This window comes from Bradysia coprophila, unplaced genomic scaffold, assembly GCF_014529535.1.
Source record: "Bradysia coprophila strain Holo2 unplaced genomic scaffold, BU_Bcop_v1 contig_476, whole genome shotgun sequence".
Lineage (NCBI taxonomy): Eukaryota > Metazoa > Arthropoda > Insecta > Diptera > Sciaridae > Bradysia > Bradysia coprophila.
This window is the reverse complement of record NW_023503727.1, coordinates 2,021,707-2,034,041: the sequence shown is the minus strand read 5'-3', so window position 1 is coordinate 2,034,041 and position 12,335 is coordinate 2,021,707. Positions and strand designations below refer to the sequence as shown.

The 12,335-nt window shown below is 36.0% G+C and overlaps 2 protein-coding genes across 4 annotated transcripts in view; one reads left to right on the top strand and one right to left on the bottom strand.

Moving 5' to 3' along the window:
- Positions 1 to 12,335, top strand: part of LOC119082642 (chromatin modification-related protein eaf-1-like) — a 269,989-nt gene that overhangs the window by 15,332 nt on the left and 242,322 nt on the right. Inside the window, exon 1 of one of the 3 annotated variants that reach the window (XM_037192215.1) lies at positions 6,791 to 7,411. The exons of the other annotated variants lie outside the window; for them this stretch is intronic. The gene's annotated coding sequence lies outside the window, so the exon portion shown is untranslated. Of the gene's footprint in view, positions 1 to 6,790; positions 7,412 to 12,335 lie in introns of those variants that run through there. 3 annotated transcript variants of the gene reach the window in all.
- LOC119082537 (endothelial lipase-like) lies at positions 2,181 to 6,138 on the bottom strand. The gene is made up of 10 exons (XM_037192048.1): positions 5,897 to 6,138; positions 5,688 to 5,845; positions 5,426 to 5,631; positions 5,227 to 5,361; positions 4,205 to 4,744; positions 3,500 to 3,560; positions 3,206 to 3,443; positions 2,993 to 3,150; positions 2,382 to 2,942; positions 2,181 to 2,318 (listed from the first exon to the last, which is right to left on the bottom strand). Exons 1-9 carry the CDS (start codon positions 6,032 to 6,034, stop codon positions 2,729 to 2,731), a joined length of 1,848 nt encoding a protein of 615 aa, XP_037047943.1. The 5' UTR covers positions 6,035 to 6,138; the 3' UTR covers positions 2,181 to 2,318; positions 2,382 to 2,728.

Genomic DNA, 12,335 nt, shown 5'->3' with positions numbered 1-12,335 from the left:
ATTCGGATATGTGAATTATTTTTAGAATCTCTAGTTTTATTCCTTACAATATTTCGAGAAAATAAATTTTTGAAGTATCCACTTACGAAATTATATTGTATGTAAGTTCGGTTAAAAATGCCACAAGTCTGGGTGTTAAGCTCCATTTTAAGAAGTGATTCATACTTTTAAGCAATTTACCTATCAAATTAATTCAAGTATAAATCTAATCGCCCGCATAATACAGAGTTCTGTAGAGTACAAATATTTCTCCGACAGAAAATTTTGTCAAATATCTGCATAGTACAGGTTACTCTGGATACTGAGGTAACAATTTTGTGATAAAGCAAACTCTCAAGTGTGTTTTTGAGTAACTTGTTCCTGTAACTGTCTTTTTTGACAAATGTAGAGTCTTTATATCCGAGATGAAGTCGATGTATACATTTACACTTGTCGAAAAACAGTTACCGACGCAAGTTGCTCAAAAAGCCACAAATGAGTTTGCGAGTATCACAAAGTAGTTTCCGGGTTAATGAAGTACGTAGCAGCTTCCAATGTATTCTGGTTTACTACCTGCCCCATGCGAAAGTTGATTTCCACATAGGGAAAGGAAAAAAATTAACCCAATAGTCAACATTTTCAAATGGAAGTAATTTTTATCTAGAATAGTGATACCCTACTGAACTTTTTCATCCTAGAGTACATAAAATCTTGTTGCTAAGACATTGGTGTTCTCATCTCTTGCGCAAAACTATTCCGGTGAAGTTTCAACTGAAAATCGGTCGATTCAAATTTGTTCGATTCTACAAAATGAAAATAAAAAATCTTTTACAAATCGACCATAATCACAAAACTTTCAATTTTTAAGCACTAGTTAGGGGCTCCCCATAAATAGAGTATGCACTATTAGAATGGTCCCTAACGAGTGCTTAAAAATGGCAAGTGGTGGAAATGAGGAAAAAGGAAATGTGGGTCTGAAAATCAGCTTTTTTACATTGCGCACTACTCCGAGGTCAAGATTTAAAAATCAATAATGAAGAACAGCCTCTTTTTTCAGGTCAATTCCAAAAAAAGTTTTTATTACTCGTTTTTATCAGTGTTTTTATAGGTCTTTACAAAAAAAATAGTGAATTTCAGGTCAGGATGACAAAGTAATAAAGTATGCAAATTTAACTAATTTGACAATAAAAAATCATTGAAATTGACGCTTTACATTCAGAATTTCTCAAATTTCTCAAATTTCTCAAATTTTAGAAATTTGAGAAATATTTTAGAAATTTAAAAAATTTGAGAAATTTTAGAAATGGCATTTTTGAAAAATAGGCCCTGTGTCGGACCCTTTTTTGAATGAAAATATTTTACCGCCGAAGTGAACACAGCAACCATTCATTCTAGTACTTATAATAGCGGAGTGTCACAGTTGTGTCGAAATATTTTCTGTGTTTTTGTCGCGACAAAACAAAAAAAAACTTTTTGTTTTTGCATCGCGTAAAAAGTGTTTAGTGTTCAAACTATGTCCGAATACAATGGAAAGCATACGAGGTGAGTTTCTTTGAATTTTTTCGGTGAATTTTTGTGATAAAATTTTCCATACATTTTCGAGAAACTGTCCTGTCATTTCCCAATGATGGGCCTTAAATAAGAATTCCATTAGTTTGAAAGAGACAACAATATTTGTCTCGCTCACACCAGTTGAATTCCCATTTAACTTAAAATAGGTCTAGCTCCTGATTCAGACGTCCTAGAAATTTATTTTTGGGATTTATAATCAGGAGGGAAAAATACACATAGGTTTTCGAACTCGTAACTGCAACGTACGGGGTGTCGATATAATCAAAAGTTCTGTTGGTTGACACGATCACCTGACATTTTATAGAAATATACCGAAAATAGGAAAAATTTCGGAAATCTTGCTATTTGACACATTATAATCCTAAAAAATCCTGAAAAATTCTGAAATTATTTTTTGAAGTTTTTTTTCTCGCAATTTTTCCAAGTTTTTTTCGGAATTTTTTTAGTCCGGAACATATTTGAGATTTTTTTAGACTTTTGGCACAAAATTTGAAAATCCCTCAGCGATTTCCCGACAAAATATCATCGACTGGGAAGAACTTTAATTGACTGGGAGCATCGATGACTTAAAACTCTGATAAATCTAAAGTTGCGCTTTTTATAGATGAACACACTGTAAGTAACTTTGTTGTCAAATTTATTGTTATAGGTGCTAAATTTCATGTCAAGTTTTCATTTACAAGAAAAATGTGAATTCAAATAGCAACTAGCCGAGTGAATAAGGCGGTGTATCATTTGTGGATAGGTTGTACCTACCAGGCGGTGTACTGTGTGGAATGGATTAGTGGTCTTTATAAATAGTCTTTTGAATATTATTCCATTTAACTTACTTGGTAGGACAATCGATTCCCATACGACTTTTAATTCTTGGGTTAAGCTCATTTTGTGCGGTGAATATTACTTTTCCTCTGTTTTCTACGCTTTCTATCCAATAATATGCCGCTCTCGAATGACTGCATACAACTGCAATAGGAAAAATTAAATTTTAAGAACAGGACAACAGATCACGTGCATATCATTTCCTCATCGGTTAGACTTTGAAACCTCATTTTTCGTCTGAAGTCAGGTCTGAAGTACTAATGGACTAATACAGAATACGTATCAAACTGTGGTCTAATGGAGGATGGTGTCTCTCTTCGGTCTCCCCGTCATAATAAAACCTTCCAGTTGATGATTCTCAATTAATACCCGTACCATCTATAAATGAGCATCCCGGTTGATTTTTTCCACCATTCGGCCAGAAATCCACTGTTCCTGTGTTAACATTAGCACCCAATACGCCAGCGTCAGTATGAATAATATCCACAAAGGCAGCATCACTTTTACTTATTGGTTGACCTATTACTTCTTCACCGTAAAATCCGGGACCGGCAGGGTCTAAGCCACTAATTCTGTTTAAAGATAAGTGTTAGATGGCATCGCTTCTCTTTACGTTACGTACCTCGATAAGATCAGCGAACTGTTTGATAACCCTTTTATTCGTTTCCCCACAATCCCCGATAAATGGGCGCCTAGCGAATGGCCTAATACATGCCAGTTAGTTATAGCATACCCCTGATCTGTCGCTGTAAGGATTAATTTAGCCAGTTCTTCGCTCAACTGAAATAAATTAATTTAGTCGATGCATGATTCGATGGTTGATGGACTCCTCTACCTTCGCCATATTCAAAACAGCTGTTGGATATGAAGAGGCAGCTAGTTCTCTCCAATCAACTAACAAAATGTTGTAGGCGTTGGTGTTTTTATACGCATCTACTAATAATGTGTTGCGCTCGTCGTCAGTCGTGGCCATAAATCCATGTGAGTAAAGTACAGTTCGACGCGTTCGAACAAAATTTGAATTTTCCAATATTCTTTCGGCTTCTAATAGGCCATATGTATCGTTTCCCGAACTGAAAATCATCAATTTTTTTATGAAAATCGTAGAGTCTATTGCATTTCTACACACTTATAGTGAAAGATGATTTTCGAATTGTAAACTTCTTGAGCTGCAGCAGTGCAGGAACCACCTATGAACGAAATTTTATTTTAGGGGTTGAGAGATTTCAATTGATATGCCTTACCAATGATAAATACGATGAATGATAACATTTTTCAAATCTGAATTTTGATCACTCACAATCGACTATCTCGGATAAATGGAATCGTGTTGTCATTTATAGCTGATCGATGTTCCCATTTTTTCAAGATGAATGAATATGAGCAAATATTTACTATCAAATACGAAGTCGTGGTGATCTATTTTTAGAAGAGTTATTAATGAAACGGAAGGTTCCAATAAGGTTGACCTGAAAGTATAAGGTCAAAAGTAAATTGAATCCAAACCAGGTCCAATTTTTTCCTGGCAAAATAACGAACTGTGGCCTTTACAATTTAGGAGATGCACATACACATCAGGTGTCATGAAAGGTGTAATGAATGATATATTTTTTGTAACCAAAATGTCTGTTGGTTGATACGACCATGTGACATTGGATAGATTTTCAAATTTGTTAACACAAAAATATACCGAAAAGAGGCATTCGGAAATCTCGCTAGCGAAACAGGGTTCATTTTTCGGAGTTTTTCGGAATCTTTCGGAGTTTTTCGGAATCTTTCGGAGTTTTTCGAAATCTTTCGGAGTTTTTCGGAACCTTTCGGAGTTTTTCGGAACCTTTTGGAGTTTTTCGGAACCTTTCGGAGTTTTTCTGAACCTTTTGGAGTTTTTCGGAACCTTTCGGAGTTTTTCGGAACCTTTCGGAGTTTTTCGGAACCTTTCGGAGTTTTTCGGAACCTTTCGGAGTTTTTCTGAACCTTTTGGAGTTTTTCGGAACCTTTTGGAGTTTTTCGGAACCTTTCAGAGTTTTTCGGAACCTTTCGGAGTTTTTCGGAACCTTTTGGAGTTTTTCGGAACCTTTCGGAGTTTTTCGGAACCTTTCGGAGTTTTTCGGAACCTTTCGGAGTTTTTCGGAACCTTTCGGAGTTTTTCGGAACCTTTCGGAGTTTTTCGGAACCTTTTGGAGTTTTTCGGAACCTTTCGGAGTTTTTCTGAACCTTTCGGAGTTTTTCGCAACCTTTCGGAGTTTTTCGGAACCTTTCGGAGTTTTTCGGAACCTTTCGGAGTTTTTCGAAACCTTTTGGAGTTTTTCGGAACCTTTTGGAGTTTTTCGGAACCTTTTGGAGTTTTTCGGAACCTTTCGGAGTTTTTCGGAACCTTTTGGAGTTTTTCGGAACCTTTTGGAGTTTTTCGGAACCTTTCGGAGTTTTTCGGAACCTTTCGGAGTTTTTCGGAACCTTTCGGAGTTTTTCGGAACCTTTCGGAGTTTTTCGGAACCTTTCGGAGTTTTTCGGAACCTTTCGGAATTTTCATGGTACAAACTCTTGACTCAACCTTTTTAGCAATATACCAAAGCATTATCTTAATACGGATCACGATATCGTTTAATATTTCCATGTTTATTATAAACACGTTTGAGGTAACTTTTGTGTCTTTATTGTTGTAAGTGGTGGGATGCTCCATTAAAGATCATAACATTTATTTTCAAGAAAAACATAAACTCAATTAGTAACAACTAGCTAAGTGAATACGGTGACTTATCGTTCGTAGATAGAACATACTTCCCCGGCAGTGTACTATATGGGATCGATTGTTTGACTGTTATATAATTCTGTTATTTTTTTTGCACCATTTCACTTACTCTGTTGGACAATCAATTCCCATACGAATTTCGGTTCTAGGTGCACGCTCGAATTTTGCTGTAAAACCGTCTTTGCCTCTCTTTTCAACGCTTTCTATCCAATAATATACCGCTCTCGAATGACTACATCCCACTGAAACATAGAACAGAAACTGATTTCGTCGGTCTATTGATTAAATCAAGTCAAATGAATGCACATATTTCGGTGAATAATGAACATCCTGGCTGCAATCTGCGTCCATAATTCGGCCAAAAATCCACAGTTCCCGTGTTCACATCAGCACCCAACACACCAGCATCTGTGTGAATAATATCAACAAAAACAGCATCATTCTTACTAATTCGCTGAGTGCCGAGAGAAAGTCCGTAAAACCCAGGACCAGCAGGGTCTAAGCCACTAATTCTGTTCAGAGATAAGTGCTAGATGACATCGATTTTTATACGTTCTGTGCTACGTACCTCGGTAAGATGACCGAACCGTTTGATAACATTTTTATTCGTTTACCCACAATCCCCGATAAGTGCGCGCCTAACGAATGACCCAGTAGATGCCAGTTAGTTATAACATATCCCTGAACAGTCCCTTTTAAGATGAATTTAGCAAGCTCTTCGCCCAACTAAGACGAAACGACTTATAGGTTAATGAGATGTGTTTATCCTAAGTTCACCTTTGGCATATTCCAAACTGCTGATGGATACATGGACGAAGCTAGTTTTCTCCAATCAAATAACAAAATGTTGAAATCATTAGTCTTCTTGTACGCATTTACAAATAACTTAATATGATCTCCGTCCGTCGAGTCCATATATCCATGTGAGTAAAGTACAGTCCGGCGTTCTCTATCAAAGTTTGAATTTTTAAATATTTTTCCGGCTTCTAATAGTTCATATGTATCGATGCCAGAGCTGAGAATTGAGAATTTTTGCATCAATCGTTGAATTTTGACTTTCTTACCTTTACGCACTCGTGGTGAAATATAATTTTGGCATTATACAATTCAGAAGATGCTGCCGTGGCACCTATACGATCAAACTTTTATTAAAATTGCCACGATTTGATCATTGTTTTACCCAGGAATATCACGATGAATGATAACATTTTCGTTCAAATCGGAATTTGGCGAAACAATCGAAACACTTTCGAATGCCTTGGATAAATGATTCCATTCGATTGAATACACAGTCGAATTAATGCGATTGTATAGAGGCGTGACTGGATGTTAAAGTAAATATTTATTTCGTTGATCAAATAACAGTGACACTGAATCATATTGTGCCAATTAAGGATTACTGGTGACTCAAAAGTCGATAAGAATACGTTCAGATCAACCTTAGTAAAACCAGGTCAAAATCAAACGCGCTCATTCTGACCTGTTTTTAGGATTGTTTGCTTTTAATTTGTAGTGCCCCTTACTATATTAAGTAAGAGAGAAGTAAGTTCTCTCTCTTTAGTATAAGAACCATGAATATGTTACTTAAGTGAATAAAGAATCATTCCATATAATATTGTCAAGCAGTGCGTTTCACTTAATACAACACTCCCGTTAAGACTATATATACCAATTATATATATACATGGCGACAGTGACAGTGATATAAAAAAAAAAAAAAACGATAAGTGGTCGGGTTAGTGAAACCGTTGTACTGCAAAGTAAATAATTATTAATAAAGTGAATCATTAAATGAATAAATTATGGGCACATCTGACTCAAAGCCGCAAACCGCCACAACGGATGGTACTAACAGTAATACTGATGTTAATAGTGTCAATATAATTCAAGAATTTTCCGAACACAAAACCAGCACTGGCATTTGTTTATTAATAATAGTGGTACTATTGGCAATTCACTTTATCTATAAATTTTACACGTTACATAAAAAGTGTATCGTAAAGCGTGAGAGACAAGTACGCCAAATTTGAATATTGAATATAAAAACAGAAAAATAAACCACGAACAATATTTGACGGGATTTGAAAAATAAATGAACAAATAACATTACTGGAATTGATGGACATCCAAGAGCACAGGCACGAAAATTCGTACAAATTCGGTCCGTGGGGTCCGTGGAAAACAGGAGAACATTGCTAAGTCAACAGCGAAGGCACAGAAAATCATAGATCGCACAGGCGCGTAAGGTCGTACAAAATTTGGCCCTGGGTAAACAGATACACATAGCAACAGGTATGAGTTATGGAAATTAAAATTTGATTTTTTTTTTTATAAGAAAATGTTTTAAATTTTGAAGTTTTTATATGTAACGACACGCGATTGAAAATTATATTTTATGCTTACGTTTTAAAATCGATGTTATATGAGAACGATTGTTTATTTTGCGACAGGATGTTGAAATATTAAATACGACGAAAAGTTGTTCTAATTAAAAAGAAAGAAAAAAATATTTTTTTCTGATGTCAGCGAATTTAACACGCGCAGTTTTGAAATTCTTTACACGCGCAGTTTTGGAATTATTTTTTTTTTCGCTTACAATCGGTATTTGGTATTATTTTATGAAAGAAATACGATACTAAGTTTGGGACAGGATGTATAAATTTTGAAAATAATTGCAACATTGTGATTGATAAAGCAAACAAAGCGTATTTAATGGTACGAAATGGAAACGTTTGAATCAAAGCCTTTATTTGATTTAACGGAATTTTTAATTGTTTATTTTTCAATTTTATTTTTCTTGATGGTCTTGTCATTGGTTTTAATTTGGTTTTATTGTCAAGCCCGAACGAATAGATTCATTTGATGTGTTTATATTGTTGGAAATCTGGTGAAGTTGATACGAATAAGTATTTTTTATTTGGCAAAGTATGACTACATGGACACAATTAAGTACTAAATTAGACGAACACAGAATAGAATTTGAAAGAATTTATAAATGCCTGAGTGTTTCAATTAAAAGGAAAATTCAACGTGAAACTTTCGATAAACATTTACAAGACATTATTGAAGTATATAACGCTGCGACAAAGTTGATAAGAACGCACGATCTGCAAGAAGACCATTTGACTTATTGTACGGAATTTCACACAAAAATTAGAGATCGTCTTCTCAAATTGTTTGGAACTTTGAAAGTACACATTGTAGTACCCCCCGGAGTAAAAGAAATTGACCCAAAAGTACTTGATAAAGGTGATTCAGACTCAGATTCAGAAATGGTACAATCAGCTGAAGAGTTTCTTGCCTTGGCAGGAAAAACTATCTCTAGGAATTATGCAGGTGACCCATTAGCCCTTACAGCTTTCATAAACTCTATCAAACTTCTCGAGAAGATGGCAGGTACGACGCACGTTACCCTTTTGATAACATATTTAATGACTAAATTGGAAGATAAGGCTATGGAATCAGTCCCTGAAGATCCACAAACTATTCAAGAAATAATTGATGGACTTAAAGTAGGCATTAAACCTGAGACGTCTAAAGTAGTAAAGAGTAGGTTACAGGCTTTGAAGTTTGACAGATTCAAGGTTCAAGACTTTGCCCTTGAAGCGACGAAATTGAGTGAAGCACTCCAAAGAGCTTTAGTGTTGGAAGGTGTTGGTAAGGTCAAAGCACGAGAAATGTGTGTAGATGAAACTATTGACATGTGTCGGGCGAATGCTCGAAGTGATCTGATTAAAGCCGTATTATCAGCGTCTCAATACAATGATCCTGATGAAGTAGTTGCTAAACTGATTTTAGAATCGTCTACCGAAAAGCAGGAAAAGCAAGTGTTAGCATACAAGGCACAGTTTAGAGGTAAACGGGGAAAAGGTAGAAGCCGTGGTGGTTACGGTAATTACGGTAATAATTATGGAAACTATAATAAATGGAATGGTGGAAATAATAATTACCATCAAAACGGCAATGGTCGAGGTAATAATGGTAGAGGAAGATCCTGGAATCGTGGCCGTGGTCGTGGTCGCGGAAGTTATCAGAATTATCAAAATTATCCGAATCACTCAGTTAGAATAGTCGAGGCTTTGGGAAACGAGGAAGCCCCTCAGCGATACCAGCAGCTGGGGGAAACAACAGCAATGATGCCGTATCAGTCTCAATAGTCCAAAGGAAGGTTCTATCTATGAACCCAAACTACTCAGATTTTATAGTTTTGAGTAGTTCGATTTCAAATAAACAATGCACATTCCTAATTGACACGCAGGCGGACATAACTCTCTTAAAAATTTGCGCAGTCCGCCCAAGAGCGCTATTAGATGTAGAAAATTTGATTGACATAACAGGAATAACGGAAGATCCCATAACGACTTTGGGTTGTACGAATGCGACGTTGGGTAATGACGATTTTAGAGTAAATTTTCCAGTACATGTAGTACCAAATGAATTCAATATTCCGTCAGATGGGATCCTAGGTAAAGACTTCATGAAACATTTTAGATGCAATATAAATTACGGAGATATGACGTTTAGATTTACATTAAACGAACAAATGATTACGGTACCAATAAGGGAAGGTCCCGAAGTAAATACGATAGTTTTACCCGCGAGAAGTGAGGTAATTAGACAATTCAATTTGAAAAAAGAAGTGTTAGAACCCCAGTGGGTCGATTCTTGGGAAATTAGTGCAGGAGTCTTCACAGCTCGCACAATAATTAGCTCAGCTCAGCCGTTGATCCGAATTCTCAATACTACGGATAAAGTACAAATAATGAAAAATGACCGTCTACCAATTCAGAAGTTGTCAGATTATAAGGTTTACACAACGAAAAAGGAAATCTCTTCTAAAGAAAGGACAGAAACTTTACTGAAAATTTTAGAAAACAAAGTTCCTAGTTACGCTAAAGAACAGCTTTTCCCGTTGATAGAAGAATATGCGGACGTTTTCGCATTAGAAACTGACAAGATGACCACAAACAATTTTTATGAGCAAAAATTAAGGTTAAAAGATGACACACCGGTTTATATAAAAAATTACCGTACACCGCACAGCCAGATTAATGAAATAGAAGCTCAGGTGAATGAATTTTTAAAAAATGACTTAATAGAACCAAGCGCATCCGAGTATAATAGCCCTTTGATTTTAGTCCCGAAACCCCCTTTGAATGGTCGTGAACGATGGAGACTATGTCTGGATTATCGCCAAGTTAATAAAAAATTAGTGGCAGACAAGTTTCCACTGCCTAGAATGGATCAGATATTAGATAGTTTGGGAAACGCAAAATGTTTTTCGGTCATTGATTTGTTCCAGGGATTCCACCAGGTGCCATTAGAAAAGAATTCCAGAGACATAACGTCTTTTAGTACTAGTACTGGGTCATACAGATGGAAAGTTTTGCCTTTCGGGTTAAACGTTTCACCGAATTCATTTACTCGCATGATGACAATTGCCTTTTCAGGTATCCCCCCAGAACAGGCATTTCTCTATATTGATGATGTAGTCGTGATAGGGAAAAGCGAGAAGCATCATTTACAAAATCTCAAAGCAGTATTCCAAGTGTTGCGAGACAGAAATTTGAAAATACATCCTCATAAATGCAAGTTTTTCGAGCCCGAAGTAACCTTTTTAGGACATTTGTGTACTCCTGATGGCATATTGCCAGACCCTAGGAAACACGAGAAAGTTAAAAATTATCCAGTTCCCACAGACAAAAACGCTGCACACAGATTTGTATCATTCGCAAATTATTATCGACGTTTCATCCCACATTTTGCGACTATAGCAAAACCATTGAACAATTTGACTAAAAAAGACGTGACCTTTGAATGGACTGAACAATGCCAAGAAAGTTTCGATACATTAAAGGAAATTTTGACAAAACCACCAGTTTTAGCTTACCCAGACTTTTCTAAGACTTTCATAGTCACAGTCGACGCCTCAATAACAGGTTGTGGGGCTGTACTGAGTCAGCTACATGACGACAATGATCTACCAATTTATTATGCATCAAAGTCATGGTCTAAAGCAGACGCAGTGAAGTCGACTCCAATTCAAGAATGTTTGGCCATTCACTTTGCCTTGACCCAATTTAGACCTTATGTGTACGGAGTACCGTTCCGAGTCCGTACAGATCATAAATCACTTATTTATCTATTTACGCACAAGACTTTGTCTCCTAAACTTATTCGTATTAGGCTGGACCTCGAAGGCTACGATTTCACAATAGAACACATTAGTGGAGCTAAGAATGTAGTGGCCGACGCCCTATCGCGATTAAATATTAAAGATTTACTAGATTTATATGGAAAAACAAAGACAGTATATGTTATGACAAGATCCAAAACAAGAAATTTGAAAAAGGAAAATGAAATGACGACCAATGAAAATTTAAATAAAACACAAGAAATAAGTTACGTACCGGTAATTGAACAATTAAATGCGCATATAAATAAAAAGATACCTCGAATAATGTGTACGCGTACAGAAGGAAGTAAAGACGAGGTAATAGAGCTCAATATATACGAAAATTATAAGAAACTGATCAGTATGAAAGTTCCGGTAGAAATACGCAATGATTTATCAATTCTCGAGAAAGTAATTAATAGTTTACAAGAAATTGCGATAAAGAAAAATTTTAACGAAATTCAGTGGTCGCTAAACGATATTATGTTCAAATTTGTATCAATTAACGTTTTTAAAGAAATTTGCAAAAATAAATTGAATAAACTACGAATAGTGTTAATTAAAAGCCCGATTTTGATCAATGATAAGACAAAACAAAATGAACTCTTAATGTACTTTCATGACAATCCGATTTTTGGAGGACATGTAGGTCACAAGAAACTCTACGCAAACTTAAGGAGTTATTATGCCTGGAAAGGCATGAGGCGAGATGTTGCCTCTTTTGTCAAAAGTTGTACGAAGTGCAAACTAACGAAAGTCAGTGTGAAGAACAAAGAAGCCCTCGTATTAACAAATACTCCCCAGGCCCCCTTTGATGTAGTAGTGATAGATACCATAGGCCCATTGCCTACTTCCCTTAATGGAAATCGCTATGCGATTACGTTAATTTGCGATTTAAGCAAATACTTGGTAATCATTCCTATTCCGGACAAACAGGCTCTTACGGTAGCCAGAGCTATTTTCAATAATTTCGTGTTAATCTTCGGCCTGATGAAACAGGTCATCACCGATCTGGGAACGGAATATGTGAATTCAGTGTTA

Excerpts from the sequence above, each read along its gene's own strand:
- LOC119082537 (XM_037192048.1), bottom strand. The coding sequence starts at position 6,034 with ATGGACTCGACGGACGGAGATCATATTAAGTTATTTGTAAATGCGTAC. Across the intron at positions 5,846-5,896 it reads CAGTTTGGAATATGCCAAAG|TTGGGCGAAGAGCTTGCTAA; the intron begins GTGAACTTAGGA and ends GTTTCGTCTTAG. Across the intron at positions 3,151-3,205 it reads CTGTTTTGAATATGGCGAAG|TTGAGCGAAGAACTGGCTAA; the intron begins GTAGAGGAGTCC and ends AATTTATTTCAG.